Raw genomic sequence first — 24,377 nt, forward strand, 5'->3', positions numbered from 1 at the left:
AACGAAAAGGACCTACTACAGGTCATTCCATTTTCAGGAAGGGCTATAGGACAGATGCACATAATCATAAGACTACTTTGTGGATGTCAAATCTGTCGTAGAATTATCGAAAATGTTTTATGCTCAATAATTATGACGAAAATCAATATGGATTCCGCAAACAGAGATCCTGCAAAACAGCTTGCTCTGTTCCTCTATGAGATCCGTAGTACTGTAGACAATGGTGCTCAGGTTAATGGCATGTGCCTGGACTTCAGGAAGGCATTTGAAACTGTCTCACACTAAACTTTAGTGAAAATAATTGAAGCTTACTGAGTATTGGACCAGATTTGCAACTGGATTCAAAACTTCCTGGCAGACAGAACTCAACACATCACTCTTAATGAAAAAAAAAAATCAATAGATGTACAGCTAATTTCCACATTACCCCAAGGAAGTGTGATAGTACTGTTTCTGTTTACAATGTGTATAAATGACCTAGTAGAAAGTGTCAGAAGCTCCTTCAAGACTGTCTATAAGAAAGAGCAATCTCAGAAGATAGTATCAATTCGCAGAATGATCTACAGAAGATTGATGAATGGTGAAAGCTCTGGCAGTTGACCCTGAGCCTAAATAAATGAAACATAATGTGCATACACAGGAAAAGAAATCCACTACTGTACGACTACACTATTGATAAAATGACCTTAAGTGGAATGGCCACATAAAGCAGACAATAGGAAAAGCAGATGCCAACTGAGAGTCATATGAAGAATCTTAAGAAAATGTAATTCATTCATGAAAGAAGTGGGTTACAAGACCAGGGTGTATACGCGGACAAGGAAAATATTTCCCGAATTTCTCGGTTAAAAATACACTTTCTCCCAGGTGAAAAACTTTTTCCATGTTAAGTGACAGTATATTTCCTTTTCAGGACTGCAAAACTTATCAATCCTTTGAATGGTTATGGTTTTATACACGGACGTAGAATTTCCTGGCACTTTAGAAAACAAAACTCAGGGAAAAAGACATGTTTTGGAAATATCTTTGATGTGCAGCAACATGTATACTGTGTATTTTCTTATTACAAAAGTACACATTGGAATTCCACCAAGCACCGCATGTTACTTTCCGAATCATTGAAATCGAGACTGCGATGCGCTTTTGTGAGCCAGTCATAGCTCATGTTACTTGATCTCACCAGCCAATGGCAGCGGATATTCAGAGCATAGGACACATGATGTAGTCAGCCAACAGCAACATCACTGTTAATTAACACAAACACACAAACAGGGAAAGTTAACAGTTTAAATTAATATACATAGTTTTGCTACAAGAAAAGCAAAGCTTTCACTTATAATATTGGTCTTTAAGGTTAGTAAGCTGCAAGAGAAGCTAATCTTTCGCAGGTAATGTTGATCTTTTTTGCGTGTGTTACACTTAATATATATCACAAATGTACCAGTAAAATTCTTAATAATAATGACATAAATGTGTCATCTTCAGGGTTCGAAATTCTTCTAAATGGCTTGCCATCAAAGAGCTTCCTATGGGTAAAACATTAAAAGATCATACATTATGTCATAAAAGAAACAAGACATCAGAAGACACTCCAAGAGCATCATAATTTCGTGAACCATACTAAAATGTGCACATTTAAAGTGCATAAGGATGTAGGTTGCAGCAGGTACTGGGAGATGAAGAAGCTTGCACAGGATAGGGTAGCATGGAGAGCTGCATCAAACCAGTCTCAGGACTGAAGACCACAACAACAACAACAACAACTTAAAGTGCACATTCGAACGTCTAGATTCCCAATGAAGTAGACCTCAACCTGCTTTCCTTTCTGCAGAAGGATCTATTACCTCATCAGAGTTCGTCAAACGTTTTGCTATATAAAAATCAAAATGTCATTATTTAATACTGAAAAAGCTGTTAATACAAATAACATCCAAGACTGGTGTGGTTTCTCGATTTGATTAAGTCTATTTTGTCACTGTCTGCTAGATAAAACAAAATAGGCCTTTCTAATATTGCAGCACTGAAGACACTTGTCCGACTGATTCCTGAGTACTGTTCATCAATCTGGGACCCTTACCAGGTAGGACTGACAGTAGAGATAGAGAAGATCCAATGAAAAGCAGCATGTTTCATTAAGAGATCATTTAGTCGGTGCAAGATCGTTTCACAGATGCGCAACACACTCTAATGGCAGACATTACGAGAGAGGCATTGTGAATATTCACAGAAGTTTAATATTGAAATTTCAAGAGAGTACTTCTCAGGAAAAATCAGACAACATATTACTTCCTTCCACTTGCGTCGCACGAAATGACCATGATGAGAAAATTCGAGAAATTAGAACTAATACAGAGGCTTACCGAAAATCATTCTTTCCACACACCATTCATGAGTGTAACAGGATAGGAAAGATCAGTTAGTGATAAGAGAAGTATCTTCTGCCACATACATTAGATGGCTTGCGGAGTACTGATTTAGAGGTCGATGAATAAAGGATTTTAGAATAAAAAGTCCAACAAGCTATCTGCATCAATTCAGTGAAACTACTTGCCTCATACAACTGTAAAAAAAAGAAATAAAATTGTGAATTCTCACTTGCTGTGAATTCTCACTTGCAACTTTTTTTTTTTTTCTCCTTCGTGTATCTCTCTGCATTGTGGTACACTGTTGCTATCAGTTTCTTTCGATGTTTAGGTAACTTGCATAATATTTGGAGCAGGAAATTATTCCAATTGCACTTACATATAATATGCAATACTTCAACAAAGAGAGAAACTATGAGCTTATTATTTCAACAAAGAACCAAGTAAACAAGCTAGAAAGTAAGTAGGTGAGTAATTAAATAAGTAAGCATGCAAGGAAAGCAACAATAACTTTTCTTTTATCTTATTTTTGCCATTTAAACAATAAGCCACCATCAGGTGGCTTGCGGAGTATGGATGTAGATGTAGATGTGGAAGAGGGGGGTGAGAACTCTGTGCATACTCACTGACAGTGGCTTCTGGATCATTTTCCTGTGTAAGGGCCAAGGTGTGGCACACGAGACCATCAAGAGCAGATGTAACCACCCAATTGGTAACAGGGAACCACTGCATTGTCTTTTCACTGCCTGCTGGTGGCAACTTCCCCAGAACAAGGTTTGCAGGTGTTTTCAGGGAACTTCGTGAGCAAACCACTATATCATTCCATACATCAAGTACTGACTGACTGCCATCATCCCACTCCAGTTCTGTTATTGTTTTAGTCTCTGAAATTACAAAATATTCATTAAAATTATATTCATTATTTCCTAACTGAATTCTAATAGACATAAATATGGCTATAATCTAATAGACATAAATTTTTTGTACTTAGTACCTGTGCTGAAACCTTCACTGTAATGAACCATCATATGGCATTAAAACTGAGCAGGACCAAATGGATAAAACAATACTATGAATGTCAAAGAAACAGATTCATGCATCGGTCTAGTTTCCAGTTTAATGTGTCATGAAGTCTTATTTTACTTATTTGCAGAAAATCCCATAACATGATCAATGCCATGAATAATATCACTTTAATCATGTTTTACAGACATTTAACGTAACTGTAATAAGATCTTAATTTCTTTATCTTAGATCTACAGTTTCTCCTCATTCTGCTAGGCGGTGTTACACGTGAGGACATAACATACTAAGGAAATAATATAAGCAGAGTACAGAGAAATGGACGAATGGTTCTAGTGACATTTTTTTTTATTTTATTTTTTATTTTACACATCTAATTCCATAAGACCAAATTGAGGAGCAAATATCCAAGATCATGGAACACGTCAGTACATGAAATTACTACATAAAAGTAATAACAGATGAAATAAAATGTTTATGAACCCAAAAAAAGACAAGCCATAAGTTTAAGTAAACATAATCAACAATATAACATAGGAATCGACTTAATTTTTCAGGGAACTCCTTGTCAGAATATCCATGAGGAAACTCTTCAGTTTCAATTTGAAAGTGCATGGATTACTGCTAAGATTATTGAATTCTTGAGGTAGCTTATTGAAAATGGCTACAGCAGTATACTGCACATGTTTCTGCACAACAGTCAAGGAATGCAATCCAAATGTAGACTGGATTTCTGCCTAGTATTAATTGAGTGAAAGCTGCTAATTCTTGGGAATAATTTGATCCTGGTAACAAGAAATGACAGTAAAGAATATATATATTGAGAGGCCACTGTCAGAATACCCAGACTAGTGAACAGGACTTGAGAAGAGGTTCGCGAACTTGCACCACTTATTGCCCAAACTGCCCATTTCAGAGTCAAAAATGTCATCTAAGTTATCCCAAAATACAATACCATATGACATAAGCGAATTAAAATAAGCAAAGTAGACTAATTTTTATGTCAAACGATCGCTTACTTCAGATGCCGGTCAAATGTTAGAAATGGCAGCATTTAGTCTTTGAACAAGATCCTGAACGTTGGCTTTGCACAACAGTTTACTATCTACCTTCATGCCTAGGTATTTGAACTGTTCGGTTTCACTAATCATATGCCCATACTGTGAAATTAAAATGTTGGGTTTTGTTGAATTGTTTGTTAGAAACTGTAAAAACTGAGTCTCACTGTGATTTAGCATCAGTTTATTTTCTACAAGCCATGAACTTAAGTCATGAATTGCACTATTTGAAACAGAGCCAATATTGCATACAACATCCTTTACTACCAAACTAGTGTCATCAGCAAACAGAAATATTTTGCAATTACCTGTAATATTAGGGGGCATATCATTTATATAAATAAGGAACATGAGTGGCCCCAACACTGATCCCCGGGGCAGCCCCCATTTGACCATAGCCCACTCAGACACCACATCACAGTCATTCTCAACTGTGCATAATGACCTTTTGTTGTCTGTTGTTACAGTAAGAGGTGAACCAATTGTGAGCTACTCCCCGTATTCAATAATGGTCCAACTTCTGGAGCAATATTTTGTGATCAGCACAATCAAACGACTTAGTTAAATAAAAAAATATGCCCAGCATTCAAAACGTTTTGTTTGATCCATCCAGTACCTCACAGAGAAAAGAAAATATAGCATTTTCAGTTATAAACCACATCTAAAGCTGAACTGTATATTTGATAGCAAATTATGTGATATAAAATGATCAATTATCCTTAGATACACAGCCTTTTCAATAACTTTAGCAAACCCTGATGGCATAGAAATAGGTCTAAAATTGTCCCTTTCTCCCTTTTTATAAAGCGGCTTTACAAGTCATAACTTTAATCATTCAGGAAACTGACCATTCTTAAAGGAAAAATTACAAATGTGGCTAAGTACAGGGCTAACATGTCTAGCACAGTACTTTAATATTCTGAACCAGAAACTGCGAAATCCGCAGACATAGGTGACTTAGACAAAGGGTAGATAGTTAAGGCCTGACACCTTGAAATGAGCATCACAGAACCAAAAGAGCTGCTCTGTTGTTCACAAGCTGCTGTCATCAGTAGCTATAGAAAGTGGTTGAAAGATGGTGAAATCGCAAGTATGTGACAAGGTATTGGATGTTCATACCATATAGCATACAGTGGAGGTTGGAGTCTAGCACACACTGTAAATCAGGATACGTAGCAATCTGTGGCAGATCTGATGACAGAGTACAATGCTAGTTCAGGCTCGTGTGTTTTGGAGCACATTGTCCAGAGCACTGTATTGAATATGGAGGCCTACAACAGACAACCTCTGTGTGTTCCCCATATTGACCCAACAACACTGTCTATTATGATTGTAACGAGCATGGGATCACTGATACTGGTACCATGGATCAATGGAAACATGTCTCCTGGTTGGATGAACTATGTTTCTTGTTATACCAGGTCGATGGTCATGTCCAGATAGGCCATTATCCTGCCAAACAACTGCTCAAAACATGTATTGTGTCCATGCAGACCATCTGCAACCCTTCATGCTTAATGTCTTCCTCAATGGCGATGGGATCTTACGTTAAGGTAACTGCTCACGTCAAAAGGCCAGAATGTACCACAGTGATTTTAGCAGAACAGTAGTGAACTCACATCATCATTGTCTTGGTCACAAAATTCACCTGATCAGAACGCGATGGGAAACATCTGGGGCACTATCCGGTGACAGCTCCATGCCCACAACAAAATGAATTTCGTGACCTGTGCCCGACGTTTGGTGCCACATGCCACTAGAGACCTACCAAGGACTTGTCAAATACATGCCAAACTGCTGAACTATGTTTCTACAGCGGAGCAACACATTATTAAGCATAATGTTTGCACCTTCAATGTACCTTACATTTTAGGTGTCATGTCTGCAAACTATTATAATTATGCCTTCAGGAAACTGATAGCTTTCATTGCATTTAATTCAACTACAGTGTCAGGTTAGAGATAGTTGGGAATCATTCCACTGAAATCCAACTGAAAGGATTGTGAGGCAACCAATAACTTGGCTCAGAAATTTGGCCAAAAACAGGGAATAATTAAAACAGTATAAGGGTTTGAATCTCCTTGCCTGTATTCTGATCAAAATTAAATCCTTTTGGCTCTGAAAACTGAAAAAATCTTTAAAGAATACAGAGCTCTCTTTGCACTGTTCAGTGTTTCTTGAATACTGGTACTACCGCATTACTGAAACAAATAACCGTCAAAACTATTTAGTCGATAAACTTCATACGGCTTAAAAGTCTTTTTCTTAAAAGTAAGTGAACAATCCTTTCTTGCATCATTTTTCATTGACTGACTGTGACGCACTCTCAAGAAATTTAAAACATGCAAATGTGATAATATCACTACAGATGCAATTGTTCACTAACCTAATGGTTTCTGTTACACTATTGCCAACTTTACTATAAAGATGGAGCGACATTGACAGACGTAGACAGACCTTTTAGGTGTTCCTCAGGAAAGTACGTTGGGACCCTCACTATTCATGTTGTACATTAACGATCTTGCAGAAAATATTAACAGCAACCTCTAACTTTTCATAGATGATGAAGTTTTGGAGTACTGCGTTAAAAAAGCTACATTAATATTCAGTCTGATCTTGACGAAATTTAAAAGTGGTGCACAGAAATGTAAAATTGTGCATGCCACAAAATGAAAAAACATACTATCCTATGACTACAATATAATTCAGTCACAAATGGAATAAAAAACTCATACAAATACCTGGATGAAACAATATGAAGAGATATAAAATGGCACAATCACATTGGCTCATCATACAATGCAAGCAGAGAAATATGCCTCTGACCACAACCTAATGACCATAACCAGCCTTGCGCACAGAGTTTCAATGAAGCTCACAATTCGCAGGATTGTCTTCAGAACTGATCGTGTGTCCTTGGTGCTGAGTCAAGTAGAAAGACTGAACCAGTAACTTAGAAGGTTCTGTGATAAGCTATGGTGGGACTTCCTGGAATTGGGCCATAGGATTGAGATCTGCAGAGTCCCCATAAAAGGGTCTGGTGTGCACTACACATCAGAGGCTGCTACCATGGTAGTTCACTGTGTGAGGGGTGCAAACAAGAATTTTTTTAGATTAGGAAACTCTCCATCCAATGCAGGTAATAATCTCTGTAGGAAACCCAGAAGTATCAGTGTCAGATCAAAAGAAATACCTGCCACAGGTGAGAGTATTAAAATCTTAGTGGTTAACTGTCAAAGCATTTGCAACAAAGTGCCCGAGTTTGAAGCGCTCATGAAAAGCAGTGAAGCTCACCTGAAATTGATAGCACTGAGATTTTGGGGGAAAATTTAAGTGTATATCAAACAGGTAGGCAAATGTGAAATGGACGTGGTCTATCTGTCACAGTAGACAAGAAATTGAAATCCACCGAGACAGAAATTAAAGCTGCACATGAGATTGTTTGGGCGAGACTCAACTGGATCCTTCTATCGCCCACCAGACTCATCTCATAATGTAACCGAAATCTTTAGAGAAAATCTCAATTCACTTGTACATCCCCACTTATACTTTAATCACTGACAAAGACTATAATCATCCAACAATTAATTGGGAAAATTACAGTTTTATTAGTGGTAGGCGTAATAAGAATCCCTGTGAAACATTACTAAATGCCTTGTCTGCGAACTACCTAGAACAGATAGTTAGTAACCCCACTCATGAGGAAAATATATTAGATCAAATGACAACAAATCGACCTGACCTCTTTGAGGATGTTCATATTGAAACTACTATCAGTGACCATACCAGGGTTGTGGCAACAATGATTAACAAAGTAGAAAGGACAACTAAAACAAGCACAAAGATATATATGTTCAGTAATAAGGTAAAAAAATTAATATCTCAATGAGGAACTTGGAAATTTCAACACAGGGTAGGAGAAAGTAAAGGAACCATGGCTCAAGTTTAAATGAGTAGTTAACAGTGCACTGAATACACATGTACCCTGTAGAACAGTTCATAATGGTGGGACCCACCATGGTACAGTGTAACTGTAAAGAAACTTCTAAAGATACAAAGACTACTGCACAATTGGTGTAAAACAAAGTTTAGGACTATAGATAGGGAGATGCTGAATGAAATGCATTTGGTTGTCATGAAAGCAATGTGTAAAGCACACAATGACTACTGTAGCAGATTACTGTCAAATGATCTTTCACAAAAACTAAAGAAATTCTGGTTGTATGTAAATGCTGTTAGTGGTACTGAAGTTAGTGTCCAGTCCCTAGTGAATGAGACAGAAAAAAACTGAAATTACAGTTAGCAAAGCAAAAGCTGAAATACTTAACTATGTTTTAAAAGGTTCCTTTACAAAGGAAAGCCCAGGAAAATTATCCCAATTTAAAGTATTACAGTCAGTGGTGTTGAGAAACAGCTGAAATCATCGAAACTGAACAAAGTTCCAAGCCCGAAGTAAGCCCATTCAGATTCTACTCTGAATTTGCAGCCGAGTTAGCTGCTCTTCTAACTATAATCTATTGTATAGCTCTCAAACAAAAAACCATCCCCAGTAGTTGGTAAAAGCACAGTCACACACATCTACAAAAAGTGTAGTAAAAGTGAGCCACAAAACTACCACTGAATATCTTTCACATCAATTTGTTGTCGAATCTTGGAACATAATCTGAGCTTAAACATAATGAGTTATCTTGAACAGAACGACCTCCTCAAAGCCAATCAGCATGTATTCCGAAAACATCAGTCATGTGAAATTTAACTCGCACTGTTCTCACATGACGTACTGAAAGCTTTTTGGACCAAGGCAGTCAGGTCAAATAGTATTGATTTCCAAAAAGCATTTGACTCAGTAGCACACCTACCTTTATTGTCAGAAGTTCAGTCACATGGAGTATCAAGTGAAATATATGATGGGATTGATGACTTTTTTGGTAGGTAGGATGCAGCATGTTATCCTAGATGGAGAGTCATTGTCACATGTAGAAGTAACTTTGGGTGGGCCCCAGGGAAATGTGTTGCGACCCTTGCTGTTAATGTTTTATATAATGACCTTGCAGGCAACGTTAATAGTAAAATCAGGCATTTTGCAAATGATGCAGTTGTCTACAGCGAAGTACTATCTGAAAGAAGCTGCCTAAATATTCAGTCAGACCTTGATAAGATTTCAAAGTGGTTCAAAGATTGGCCATCTTCAAAAATGTAAAATTGCACACTCCACAAAAAAGAGCGGGGGGGAAGACTGTAGTACCACTGAGTTTCTGCTGCAATCAACCAACTCATATCAATATCTGTGTGCAACACTTTGTAGGGGTAAGAAATGAAATGAAATGATCACATAGTCTCAGTCACGGATAAAGCAGGTGGCAGACTTCAATTTCTCTTCACTTAAAACTTCCGGGCTGATAGGCCGTGGTCGAAGTATAAAACTCTCTCCTGACGTTTCGTCTCCGACTGCGGGAGACATCCTCGGAGGTAAAGCGGCGAACTGCGAAGAGAACTCGACGAAGCGCTGATTATATAGGCAGTACAGAGGACGCCACAGTTGATCACGTGGCATCAGCTATGAGATTGTCTCTGGTAATGCCAACATTCTCGATTGAAAGTAATCGATCATCACGCTTGCAGTGCAACGCTGACATCCAAATTTTATCCAGTTTAACACCTTCCTCTTTCCTGTTAAAATTATTACGATGTTTATCAATCTCGATAGCCTCTCTATACAAGCGTGCATAATAATGTGAGGTTTTTGATATGACGCTCGTCTCGCTGAATTTTATTTCATGATCACCTTCCTGGTAAACATGTTCCGCTACGGCCGATTTATCCGTGTGACCCAGGAGGCAATTCCTCTTATGTTCAACAAGACGGGTGTTCACACTTCTCTTTGTGGTGCCGATGTAAACCTGTCCACAACTACAAGGAATTTTATATACCCCCAGTGTAGCCAAAGGGTCTCATGCATCTTTTGCCGACCTTAAAAATTCTTTTATTTTTCTGGTGGGTCTGAAAATAGTTTTCACCCCATACTTGCCTAAAACTTTCCCAATGCGGTCTGTGACCTTACTAATGAACGGAAGAAAAACTTTGCCCTTGGACGACTGTTGTTCGTCGTTACTCCTGATTCTCTGCCTAGAGCGAAGTGCTCGCTCTATATCCTTGCTAGAAAAGCCATTCTTCACGAACGTTGACCGTAGATGTTCAATCTCATCTTTTAAATAAACAGGTTCACAAAGTTTGCACACCCTGTCTACCAAAGTTTTCATTACACCTCTTTTTTGTCTACGGTGGTGGTTTGATTCTTTGTGTAGATAACGATCAGTATGTGTGGGCTTTCTATGCACCTTATGGCCCAACGTTCCGTCCCGTCGTTTAATCACAGACACATCCAGGAAGTTCAATTGCACATTCCTTTCCATCTCCATAGTGAATTGGATTTTCGGATTAATGCTGTTTAAATGTGTTAGGAAGGCATCCAACTGCTCTGCTCCGTGTGTCCATACTACGAACGTGTCATCGACGTAGCGATACCATGTGGCTGGTCTCTTACTGGCAGTCTGCAACGCCCGTTGTTCAAAAGTCTCCATAAATAAGTTAGCCACAGCAGGACTGAGAGGACTGCCCATAGCCACCCCGTCAATCTGTTCATAAAGTTATTATTGTATTGAAAGTAGGTTGTGGTGAGGCAGTGTCGGAATAATGCCACAATATCGGTAGGAAAAATATCCGCTATGCATAAGATAGCTTCGTTTACCGGAATCATGGTAAATAACGACACAACGTTAAAACTGACGCGGATATCATCCGGTCCCACGCTCATTACCTTTAACTTGTCAATGAAATGAGCTGAATTTTTAATATGACTGTCCGTCCTACCAACATAAGGCTGCAGCATTGAGGCAAGGTGTCTAGCTAACCAAGCTAGCAGACCAACACACGAGTTAGCTAGGCACCTTGCCTCAATGCTGCAGCCTTATGTTGGTAGGACAGACGGTCATATTAAAAATTCAGCTCATTTCATTGACAAGTTAAAGGTAATGAGCGTGGGCCCGGATGATATCCTCGTCAGTTTTGACGTTGTGTCGTTATTTACCATGATTCCGGTAAACGAAGCTATCTTATGCATAGCGGATATTTTTCCTACCGATATTGTGGCATTATTCCGACACTGCCTCACCACAACCTACTTTCAATACAATAATAACTTTTATGAACAGATTGACGGGGTGGCTATGGGCAGTCCTCTCAGTCCTGCTGTGGCTAACTTATTTATGGAGACTTTTGAACAACGGGCGTTGCAGACTGCCAGTAAGAGACCAGCCACATGGTATCGCTACATCGATGACATGTTCGAAGTATGGACAAACGGAGCAGAGGAGTTGGATGCCTGGTCACAGTTTTGTTTGACCCATAGGAGTGTGTCACAGGGATGCAGAATAAACTGAACTAGCCAACACTTTGAGATAGTTTCATGAACCGGCTTTAAAAAATGAATATAGGAATTCAACTCTCTGCATAACACTCTCATAGGGAGCTCGAGGACAAGATTAGATTAATTACGGTGCACACAGAAACATTTTAACAACCATTCTTCCTGTGCTCGATAGGTGAATTTAATGGGAAGAAGCCCTAATAACTAGCACAACACTCTTCATAGCAGTTTTCAGAGCATGAATGCAGACGTAGATAAAGAATAAGAAACACAGTTTCATTATAAAATTGTTTCTTACAAACATTGCATACCACGTCAGTACGAAATTCGCAATTTCCCTGAACCAATTTTTGTTGTTTCTGTGAGAAAATTTTATTTCATTAGTTTTCATTGCCACAAAGGGAATTATCTGAGTTGCCATGTAACTTATTTGTGATTATTCCAAGTTCAGCTCGGATTTGCATTTTCATCAACTATTCTTTAAGCTATGACCTCTTGCTGTCTCTGGAAATTCTTTCATTATCATCTTTTCATCACCATTATGCACCATGCCTTGTCATCGTGCAATAACCACAAAAAGTATATGAGAAATCCAAGCAGAAATGTACTCTGACTGTCACCTTTGGAATGTTATATCAATACATATTGGTAGCAATGATGCATCATGTTTCAAATCAGTCACACTTCACACTAAGGTCAATGCTTATTTCACTGAAATAAGTAAACAAGAACTGAAGTCTGAATATACCGTGCAGATACACAAAATTTGCCTTTTTAAATATGGGACTGTGTTTAAAAAAAATGAAATAAAAAATTTAAAAAACCACCACCTTTACCTTTTTGTGAACGAGAGTCCATTGCACTCACAATCATGCAAAGTGCAAAGAGAAATGGACCAGGAACCCAAAAAAACACAAACAACAACAAAGGTTCCCAAGATCGATGGGCACACTGAGGGCAACCTGTATTGAGTAACAAACACTGCAACAGTTAAATCCAGTTCTTCAGCTATCCTTTCGTGACTCCACAATGACCTTTCGTGACTCCACAATGATTTGTGTCTGAAGCAGAATCTCTGAGTAATTTGTAACAAAATAACACAGAACTCAGCTTGTTTCCAACTCCCCACAGAGTATCTAAAAATTCCATGAGATTCCCTACATTTTTCTAGTATATTACATTTACCTGAGAATTCCCAATTTTCTAGGTTTCTCAGACAAGACCCTAGAAAATGCTGATATTGCCAAGAAACTATTTGTCATGGCCCACTTGATTTTTTCCTTACACCACCAGGTGTTTCGTTTAAACTGACCAACTCACTGGCAGTGTCCTGCAGTTAACTACAAACATATTCTTGTCCTCCACAGGACATTGTTATGTATAAGGTCAAACACAAAATAAATTAAACTGTTGTTGGAAATTTGTATACTAACCAACCTGAATTAAAGACTGTCACCTTGAAATTGTAAGTCACATATCTACATCCACTATTTCAATATTCACAACATTTCAGAACACATTTTCAACAAACTGTTCATCCATTGCCACCAAGTCAATTATTTTCCCCCCTGAAACTTGCAACAGTGCAAAAACACAGGTCAACGTCAAAACAATCTAGAATTAATACAAGATGATAAATAGCACCTTAATAATATGAGCTGCCTCATTTCTTAGGTTTCAAAGTAGTCCACTACAAAATCATCAAACGAGAAGACTAAGCCACAGCCTACTCTGAACAACTTTAACGTGTCCAGCAAAAGTGAAGATTCAACTTAATATGTGGACAAGAAAAAAAAAATTCCCAAGTTTGCCAGCTAAAAATACAGTTTTCCTCGAATGAAAATATGCTTTTTCCCTGGTGAAAATATGCTATACCTCTACTGAAAGCATATTCTTTCCATGTTAAATGACAATATTCTTTCTCTCAGAGCTGTAAAACTCTCCAGCCAATGACAGCAGACATTCAGGGCATAGGACATATGATGCAGGCAGACAATAGGAAGATCACTAGATCACTGTTAAGTAGCGTAAACACACAAACATTAAAAGTTTATGGTTTAAATTAAGTAGCTAGGAGAAAAGCTAAGCTTTCACATATCATATTGGTCACCATAATTCTTTTGCTGTTTTTTTTTTTATTCTCTCCGAGGATGTAGTTATGCGGGATCCTAAGCCCATAGCTTAAAGTGCAGCAGCACAATATTTCCAACAACCATGATTATAAATTTCACTGCTGTGCAACAAACATTTTGTGGGTTACCTGAATGAATACATGTTCAGTCGAGCACTTCGACTTTTAAATATAAAAGCCAGGTACTTGTGACATTGCCCAAGCATTCACTTTGCATTGTTTTTGAAGGATATTTATACTTTTTGGCATCGTCATTGCATAATTTGCAATTTAGGAAAGAACTAGAATAAATATGGAAAAGTAACCTTGATAATTGGTCTCTTTTTTTAGTGGGTGTTACCCTTTAAGATACATCAAACACATATGTGCCAGTAAAATTTTAAATAATGGCATAAAGGGCTGATCTTCTGGGCCTCAAATTTTTCCAAGTGGCTGGTCCTCATTTAAGTTTTAAATGAAAGTCTAATGCTCTGAGATTTAAGAAATTCATCACACATTCTCACCCACAACATTAATTCATCTTGCATAAAAGGAAATTTACTTTCAAAGCAACACTTCTCAGATCATCATTCATAATATTTTCCTGCAATCTGTCAGAAATGAAAATAGTTGTCATGCTCATCAAAACAAGGCCCACAAGAAGGACACATCACAAGCAGTTTGTTGTTATGAATTATTGTATAGTCTTTGACACATTTTGCTATCAGCAGAAGCTTGTGTGTGCACTGTGTTTGTTGTTGTAAATGGTGTATTTTCTTTGCAACTAAAGTTTTAGTTTAGTCTTATTCTCTCATTTATGTTTTATCGCTGCAGCATTATTCTGCAGTAGTAGGCTAAAGTAAAATTCTTTGTTAGAGTATCAGCTCTTACCAGTCAAAATTACAAACATTTAACTGAAAACTAATACAATAGAAAATTCTCAGAATTCTAAAATATTCCTGACTTTTTCCCAAATTTCTCCCAGATGAAAAAATTGTCAACTCTTTCCCGAATTTCCCGGTTTTCTGGGGTGTATACATCCTGTTGATGTACTTGTACACCTGGCCAACCTTGGCCTGGTTCGTTCACTTATCAACTATACGACTGACATGTTCCTGGATATGTAAGAGGACTATATTTTTGAAGGATTAATTTTTAATTAACCCTAGGATGCCTAAGGGGGGGGGGGGGGGGGGGTGTTTGTTGAACCCATAATTTTTTTATGTCCCCTGCTTTTGCCCAAGTAAATTTCATGCTACATATTCCCTTTGAGTTATTGTTTGTTGGCTATTTTCTGAAACGTTAGTATCAATATATTTTATAGAAAATTCCTGCTTTGAAAGAAAAAATACATAAACTTATTATGGGTCCAACAAACCCCCCCTTAGGCTTCCATGCTATAGAAAATTTCCGTTAGTAGGATTACGTATTTCTCATCTCTACAACAATGCAAGTTAGTTTCTTGTTGGTTGGTATTCTTGATATTCACAACAATCGGTTTACTTTCAGAGAAAGTGATTGGTGATGTCAGACAGCTGTTACTTATCTTGTAAACTTGCAGTGAGTTAGTGCAGTTCCCAAAACGTAGGCCTCCAGTAACTTTGGTGTCCTACATAGCAAAAACGAATTCAAGTAAAAACTTACTGATGTCAACAATGCACCAAAATAAAGGCACTGTTGGAGGAGAAAAGAATAAAACTGAGATAAATGCATATTTTAATTCCACTAAAGGTGTAATTGATATCATTGAACAAATGGCGCTTATGTACACCTGCAAGAGGGGAGCAAAGAGATGGCCTCTATCTGTATTTTACTCTCTCATCGACATTTGTGCTATCAATGCAACCACCATATTCATCCAACAACATCCAAGATGGAATGAGAAGAAACACAACAAACGGAAAGTTTATCTTCTGCAAGCTGGGATGGAACTAGTGAAATTACAGGTAGAAGAAAGAAGTGCCAATGCAAGAGGGTTATCTAACCAAATTGTTCCATCAATGGAGACTATTCTACAAAAGAAAATCAAAGAAATGACAACAGAAGCACATCACATCAGCCTCCTGCAGTGAAAGGTCAGTGACATATTTGTGTAAGAAAAGCTAAAACAAAGAAGCAGACGTACAACAATCTAAGTAAACCAAAACAGTATTGTGGACAGTGTCATAAACATGTGTGTAACACACATTCAGAAAAAATTGTGAAGTGTGTCTCTTGCCTTGAAGTTGAGGACTGAGAGTAGTCTATTGTATATGAACACATTTGTATTTTGTATTGTAATATGTCAATTTTTTATTCACTCAATCCAATATTTATAACAATTAACAACATTATTGAACTGATGCCTTAGTTAAAATACATAAACCATTTTGAAAGTTGTAATTTTTCGACAGTAAATTTATTTAATACCTGTGGGCCGCCGAACCCCCTCTTAGGCATCCAAGTTAGAAAAGAAGGCTTGGGCGTCCTAGGGTTAACACAATCAGTATTACTTTTCGTGTCATCATTGACAAACCAACTATTACCCATTTTCACAAAAATCATGACAATCATCAATGATTATGAGAGTGAGAGAGAGAGAGAGAGAGAGAGAGAGAGAGAGGGGGGGGGGGGGGGGGAAGGGAGGGAGGGAGGGGGCTGAGGAGGTGTGTCAAAACTGCAAGTATTTTAAAGGTAATTAACAGAGTGCACAAGCATCTGTGGAGACACATTGCACAACCATAATTTGCTTCAGGTACCTCAGTTCAGAGTAATTTCTTGAGTGTATCTGTTTAGCAGTTCTATTCCCAGTCTTTTTTTATTATCTATATGTAAACTGTTCAAAACACAATAAACAGCCTGGTGGAAGACACTTTTCACCACACAATCTACTAGCATTTCATCTCATTTACAGGTGAAGAATGTGAGGAATAACTGCCTCTATGAGAGAAGATGTAAGTCTAATTTTACTTTCAGGAGATCTGTGAACAGTGTTATTCCAAGAATTTTCTTAAAAATGGGTTTCAAAAATTGTTAGCCATTTTCCTTTGCAAGTCTGCTTAGATTTTATGTCAAATTTTTGATTGGAGAAAAAACAACACTCCGTAAAAATTATACAATGGATATTGACACCACAAGCTTCACAAGTTTGAGGGTCTTCTGGATGAATGGCAGTAGCTGATGTTGCAGTAGACACTTGTACTGCTGCCTGAGTGTTTGTGGCAACTGTCCTTGCTTTCCAGAATGAGATTTTCACTCTGCAGCGGAGTGTGCGCTGATATGAAACTTCCTGGCAGATTAAAACTGTGTGCCCGACCGAGACTCAAACTCGGGACCTTTGCCTTTCGCGGGCAAGTGCTCTACCAACTGAGCTACCGAAGCACGACTCACGCCCGGTACTCACAGCTTTACTTCTGCCAGTACCTCGTCTCCTACCTTCCAAACTTTACAGAAGCTCTCCTGCGAACCTTGCAGAACTAGCACTCCTGAAAGAAAGGATATTGCGGAGACATGGCTTAGCCACAGCCTGGGGGATGTTTCCAGAATGAGATTTTCACTCTGCAGCGGAGTGTGCGCTGATATGAAACTTCCTGGCGGATTAAAACTGTGTGCCCGACCGAGACTCGAACTCGGGACCTTTGCCTTTCGCGGGCAAGTGCTCTACCAACTGAGCTACCGAAGCACGACTCACGCCCGGTACTCACAGCTTTACTTCTGCCAGTACCTCGTCTCCTACCTTCCAAACTTTACAGAAGCTCTCCTGCGAACCTTGCAGAACTAGCACTCCTGAGCACTTGCCCGCGAAAGGCAAAGGTCCCGAGTTCGAGTCTCGGTCGGGCACACAGTTTTAATCTGCCAGGAAGTTTCATATCAGCGCACACTCCGCTGCAGAGTGAAAATCTCATTCTGGAAACATCCCCCAGGCTGTGGCTAAGCCATGTCTCCGCAATATCCTTTCTTTCAGGAGTGCTAGTTCTGCAAGGTTCGCAGGAGAGCTTCTGTAAAGTTTGGAAGGTAGGAGACGAGGTACTGGCAGAAGTAAAGCTGTGAGTACCGGGCGTGAGTCGTGCTTCGGTAGCTCAGTTGGTAGAGCACTTACCCGCGAAAGGCAAAGGTCCCGAGTTTGAGTCTCGGTCGGGCACACAGTTTTAATCTGCCAGGAAGTTTCATGTCCTTGCTTTGTTGTTGTGCTGTGTACTGTAAGTATGTTGTATTTTTAGACAGAGGTTCCAAAAACGCAAGAAACACGTGCAATGATGACACAGGAAACATTTGAAACTTTGGTGATGGAAACGGTCAAACAATCAGAGCAGAATGTCGCATTACAAAAACCAGTAGACACTTTAATAATGAATAATGGGTTTCAACAGAGTGAACTAGCTGGGATGATACAGGCAAAAGCTACATTCAGTGTAACTGTTCCTTTAGTGGATCTCATTATGGCTAATTTCATGGCTCCTTTCTTGGATAAACCCAAGGATGTGTCAGCCTTTACTGACAGGCTGAAAGCTGCTGCTGCTCAGGATGAAGTTACAGTTAGTGGGTGAAGCAAAGATGTACATCATGTATCATGAGGGGTTGAATAAGGAGTGTACGTTTGAACAACTTTATCTCCGGTCAACAATGTGAAGTGCCAAGACATATTGCATAATTGTGAGTCTTTTAACCCAACTAAGTTTTTAGGTGCAATGCATCACTTTCTACATGTTACGAAACAATGAAGTACCAAGTGTTTTAAATATATACTTCTCCCTCACCACCTACCACTGACATATGCATATGTTTGTCATTTTCAGATATTTTGACACATACAGTGTAGACGGAAAGTTAATTAGGGACTATCAGTGTTACCACAAGCAGAATAGTGTTAGATCCTTAGAGCAGATCAGGAAAATCAATGTGCAAAACTGTAAGTTAACACAGAATGAGGAGACACGTACAATTATTCTTAAAGAGGACCTCCACTCTGTGTGTCATGAAGACAACAGATAAATAATTCCAAGGATTTGACTGCTGCCACTAAAGTTGCTATGCAACTAGAGAAAGTAGACATAGCAAGTCAGTTGCTGGATAAAAGGAGTGTTTTTTTTCCTCAGAAGTGAAATGATATTGGCATGGATGCACGGGCAACATTCAGAAACAATGCTGCCAACGACAATGCTATGAATGTGGGGTGGTGGTCATTAGGTGTGAGTTTGTCAAAATAAAAGGTGAAGTTAACAGCATCATGGTAATGGTTCTTTAAAACCCCAATAGAAATTGCTCAACTGATGGACAGCATTCCCAACAAAGTGTAATGCTACTAAGGCATATGCAGAGGCAGAGTGCTGCTTGGTGGGCATGGTAAACAGAATGGAACCCAGGTTTTTTGTGGACACAGAGGCTCATGTGTCAGTGGCCAGCCTGGAACTCCTGGGCAGGCAGAGACTGAACCCTCCACAACATACACGAGGTGGTATCACTGGAATCAACACTTCTCAGTTTCTGTATTGGAGCAAGGAATTTTCAGGAATATATGGAAAAACTGACCCCTGATGGTGAGGGGTACTGTGTAATATTAGGGCTGAATTTTCTGAATAAGCATCACGCAAAAATTGATTTTTTGCTGCACATTATCAAATTTGGTGGAAGATTGCTCTTGCCGGGGACTGATACTTTCTCACAAGGTTCACCAGTCAAGAAGGTGGAGCCAAGTTAACTGCAGACACATTCACTAAAGCTCAGTTCACATGATAAAGTACCAAGAAGTACAGGGAAGCTACTACGGGAGAGTGTGGCTACTGATCTACTTAACAGTAAGTTCTGTGTTACAGAGCCTTGGAACACAATGACAGATTGGATACTTTGGACTGTTGTCTACATAAAAGCATGGCATGGAAAATGAGGAGTGCATGATTCCACTGAGTGTGAATAATTTTGGCTCTGACTAAGTAGAGCTGCCAATCTGGATATCCTAGACGAGGATGACGTAGACAGGTTGAGTGGAGTCATTGATGCATGCACAAGAAAGTACAGCATTTAAAAGGAAGAGATAGGACAGTTATGGAAAACCTGTCAATACAATTCATGGATATGTTCAATCTTAGTGGACCGTTATCAGCAACACACATGATGCAGCATAAAATCCTAACAGGGGATAATCTTCCGGTCTGCATGAAGCCCCTTACAGAGTACCTCTTCACTTGCAACTGATAATGGTGGAATTCAACAATGCACAGTTGAAGGACAGCATTACTACGGATACTGATAGTTCCTAGGGAGCACCTACTGCCAACGTGCCAAAATCATCATATGGGGTGAAGAAATACAGGTTTTGATGTGATTACTCATATCTGAATCCAAGAATGATGATGGATGCATATCCTGTACTGAATATAACAGAAATGTTGGACAACCTAGGTAAATGTAAATGCTTCCCCATGATGGATTTAAAGAGCAGATACCACCAGTTAGGAGTGGTCTCAAGAAACCGGCTGAAGACCATATTCACTGTTCGATGGGGACACTACCAGTATCGACAGATGTCATCTGGGCTTAAGAATGCACCGGTCATGTTCCAGAGGTTACTGGATGGAGAGCTAAGGGGATCCGGGCGGAATCAATGTATGACCTATTTAGACGATGTTTTTTCTAAAGATCTAGAAGTATAGCACAACAACTGGAGAAAGTGTTTAAGAGGCTGCATTTCGTACATTCAATGTTAAGTACTGAAAAGTGGCATTTCGTGTCTGCAGAGGTAAACTGTCTATGTCATGTGATTAGCCAAGACAGTGTGAAGACTGACCCAAGTTTGAAGTGTGCTGTCTGTGATTTCTTACCACTGCAAACAACACAACAACTTCAATCATCTTTAGCCCTATGTAATAACTACAGAAAATTTGCCAAAGGGTTTGCTGAAATCACTAAACCATTAACTCACTTGGCATTCAAGAAATTGAAAGAGACACTAAGAATCAGCCCCAAAAATTTCCCAATTACGAAAATGAATTCATCCCATCATGTGTCGTAAGCGACCAGGTGATTGGATGGGTCGTGAACAGAATTACTCACCCAAGGAATTTCATTCATAAAGAACAGTATCCTATCAACAGGCAATTATTCAAATACCAGCATTTGCTTTGTCTGCAACAGCACATACATAATCAGTTCACTTCATATCCCAAATATAGTTGATTCCTTGCTATTTGTACAATACATTACTGATCACATTTGTCACTCATGGTGTTAACAAAGGCTATTCAATTTTTATACTAGGTTAAGTGCACAACTTAACCAGTCCATATAATGAGCAACTAGCAAATATCCATACCAGGTTAATTTGGTCAAAATTCAACAATAATTTTCATTAGATAACAATTCATCACAGATAATCTGACCCTCTAGGACACTGTAAAACTGCAAGTATTACTATGCTGTCAGTCATTAACACATTACAATGAACAATAATGGACTTATTATACTTCATGAGGCACACACTAAATTAGTTATACATCACAGTAGATTCACTACTAAGAATAACATGATACATTCTGCTGTAAAAAAATTTTCAATCTAGTTGCAAGCTCTCATATAAATGCCATTTCAACGTATTTTGCTTAGGAGATGCCTAACTTAAAAGTTTTTTGTAAGATAGTGATTACATTTGGTTATTTGTATCCACAGTTCTTAAAGTATCACGTGTGAAGAGTGCAGGCTGGTTTCACACAATCATCTGGTTGTCTGTCTGTCCAGCTGTTAAGAACCCTTTTTCTCAGGAAATGGTAGACACATCAAATTGAAATTTTTGTCACATACTACAGTGGCATAAAAAAATTTAAGCTTCCACGTCAATTCAATGAAAAGGTACGGCCATTTAAAGTACATATGAGACTCATTCAGTAAGTAATGCCCTACATTTTTTTAAAAAGCCATTAACATACACAGACAAACATTCTTGTTGGTGCTTCACATTTGATGTTTGTTCTGTGCGTCAGTGAAGTTTCAAACCATTCTGGCACATGGCAGAGCCATAGTACAGCGTCAAAATTGTGTCCATATACAACTCATGTTACAGGCAGTGTGCTGTTACTGAATTCTTGTGTGCAGAAAAAAAACCTTGGTGAACATCCATAAACGTTTGTGAGCAGTGTATGGCAATGCTGCAGTTCATAGTAGTACAGTTGGGCAATGGGTAAAGAAAGGTATAGCCGCAGGAAATGCACAAACAGCACTATGATCAGACACACTCGGGATGTCCTGTCACAGTAAACCTACAGTCCAGATCTAGCACCCTCGGACTTCCATCTCTTTGGGCCGCTTAAAGATTCTCTACAGGGAACACACTTTGAAGATGATGAGAGTGTCAGCCATGCAGTGAAAACACGGCTACGCATACGGGACAAGAGCTTTTACCAGCAGGTTGGTTGGTTTAAAAGAGGAGGAAGGTACCAACCTACTTCGTCATCAGTCCCTTGTTCCTAATAAAACAATGCCACGAGGGGGAGAATAAAACAATGTACAACACGAGAAAGAAATAAAAAACCACAAGAATGAAGGAAAGGTAACAAACACTAAAAGGAACAAAAGAGGACCAGAAAACAACAGAGAGACGCAAGAAACAGTTAGAAGAGAGTAAAACAAGAAAGCAAATTACAGTGGCTGGCTGACCACAAGAATAAAAAGGAGAAGCCAGCCACTCTGCAACACATTAAAACCTCCACCCTAAAAGCGCTAGGGTGGAGTACACAGAGGGACAAAGGACATGAGCAAAAACTTAGAGCAAATGATAAAATCCATCCTTACGAATAAAATGTAAAACTAGAGCTGCTGTTGACACATTGTCGCCCAACACCGAAGGCAGGGTTCTGGGAAAGTTAAACGTCCGCCGCAGAGTGGCTAGAAGTGGGCAGTCCAGCAAGAGATGGACAACTGTCATTTGCGAGCTACGGCAACACCGAGGTGGGTCCTCGTGACGGAGGAGGTAACCATGCATTAGCCACGTATGGCCAATGCGAAGCAGGCAGAGGAAAACTGGTTCCCTGCGAGAGGTCCACATGGAAGACTTCCACACATTTGTATTCTCCTTAAACACACGCAGTTTGCTGTTTGTACTATTACTCCATTCCATCTCCCAAAGTCAAAAAACCCTGCAGTGTAAGACAGAATGCACGTCAGGTTCAGAGAAGCCGATCTACATAAGCGGGTTCCGCATAGCCTGTTTGGCCAGCCTGTCGGCAAGTTCATTGCCTGGGATTCCGATGTGACCTAGGGTCCAAACACCACTCAATGACTGGACTGTTCCAGGGCATACATGGACTCCTGGATGGTTGCTACCAAAGGATGATGAGGGTAACACTGATCGATAGCTTGTAGGCTACTCAAGGAGTTAGTACACAGAAGAAATGACTCCCCAGGGCATGAATGGATGTGCTCAAGAGCACGAGATATAACCACCAGCTCTGTAGTGAAAACACTGCAGCCATTGGGCAAGGAATCCTGTTCAGTATGTCTCCATGGACATACACGAAACTGACATAACTATCAGCCATCGAGCCATCAATGTCAACAACCTCATGGCCTCGGTACATGTCAAGAATTGACAGGAAGTGGCAGCAGAGAGCCACGGGGTTAACTGAGTCCTTAGAGCCATGTGATAGGTCCAGGCGAAGCCACGGCCTAGGTGTACACCATGGAGGTGTACGTGAATGGACCTCAAGTATAAGTGGTAAAGGCAAGGACTCAAGTTCGGATAGAAGGGATAAGACACGAACTGCAATTGTAAGCCCTGACCTGGGCTGCTGATGTGGGAGATGGACCACATTGGGTGGAAAAAGGAGATGGTAATTCGGATGCGCAGGAGAACTACGAAGATGTGCAACGTAACTGGTGAGCAGTTGTGTGTGCCTAACTTTCAATGGAGGGACCCCAGCCTCCACCAGGAAGCTGGTCATCGGACTCATCCTAACAGCTCCTGTTGCTAGTCAAATGTCACAGTGGTGTGCTGGGTCGAGTAAATGCAATGCTGAGGGCACCTCGGAATCATAAACCACGCTCCCATAGTCAAGGCGGGATTGAACAAGGGCTCTGTAGAGCTGCTGCAGCATAGAGCGATCTGCACCCTAGTTGATGTTGCTCAGGCAGCAGAGGGCATTGAGGTGCTGCCAGCAGATCCGCTTAAGCTGACGAAGGTGAGAAAGCCAATGATGCTCTCTGCAGTTGACACAGATGGGAGGCAGGGCACATGGAGTATTGGCATGCGAAGGATGTTCACAATCTCAACATGTGACGCTGGAAGTACAGCAGGACGACATATGGCCAAACATCCAGCACTTAAGCACCGCTTCAGGGTGGGGATATATGGCTTGACAGCACAGCGTAGACCGTCACCTTGACCTTCTCGGGCAATGTGTCACCCTCAAAGGCCAAGATGAAAGCACCAG

The 24,377-nt window shown here is 39.6% G+C and overlaps 1 protein-coding gene across 3 annotated transcripts in view; it reads right to left on the minus strand.

Annotated features, from left to right (window-relative positions):
- Window positions 1-24,377, minus strand: part of LOC124709089 (acylamino-acid-releasing enzyme-like) — a 126,541-nt gene that overhangs the window by 45,682 nt on the left and 56,482 nt on the right. For all 3 annotated transcript variants that reach the window (XM_047240748.1, XM_047240740.1, XM_047240755.1), the window contains one exon: window positions 2,990-3,247. In XM_047240748.1, coding sequence (XP_047096704.1) covers window positions 2,990-3,247 — 258 coding nt within the window. The remainder of the gene's footprint in view (window positions 1-2,989; window positions 3,248-24,377) is intronic.

The sequence above is a fragment of the Schistocerca piceifrons genome, chromosome 1 (genome assembly GCF_021461385.2).
Source record: "Schistocerca piceifrons isolate TAMUIC-IGC-003096 chromosome 1, iqSchPice1.1, whole genome shotgun sequence".
Lineage (NCBI taxonomy): Eukaryota > Metazoa > Arthropoda > Insecta > Orthoptera > Acrididae > Schistocerca > Schistocerca piceifrons.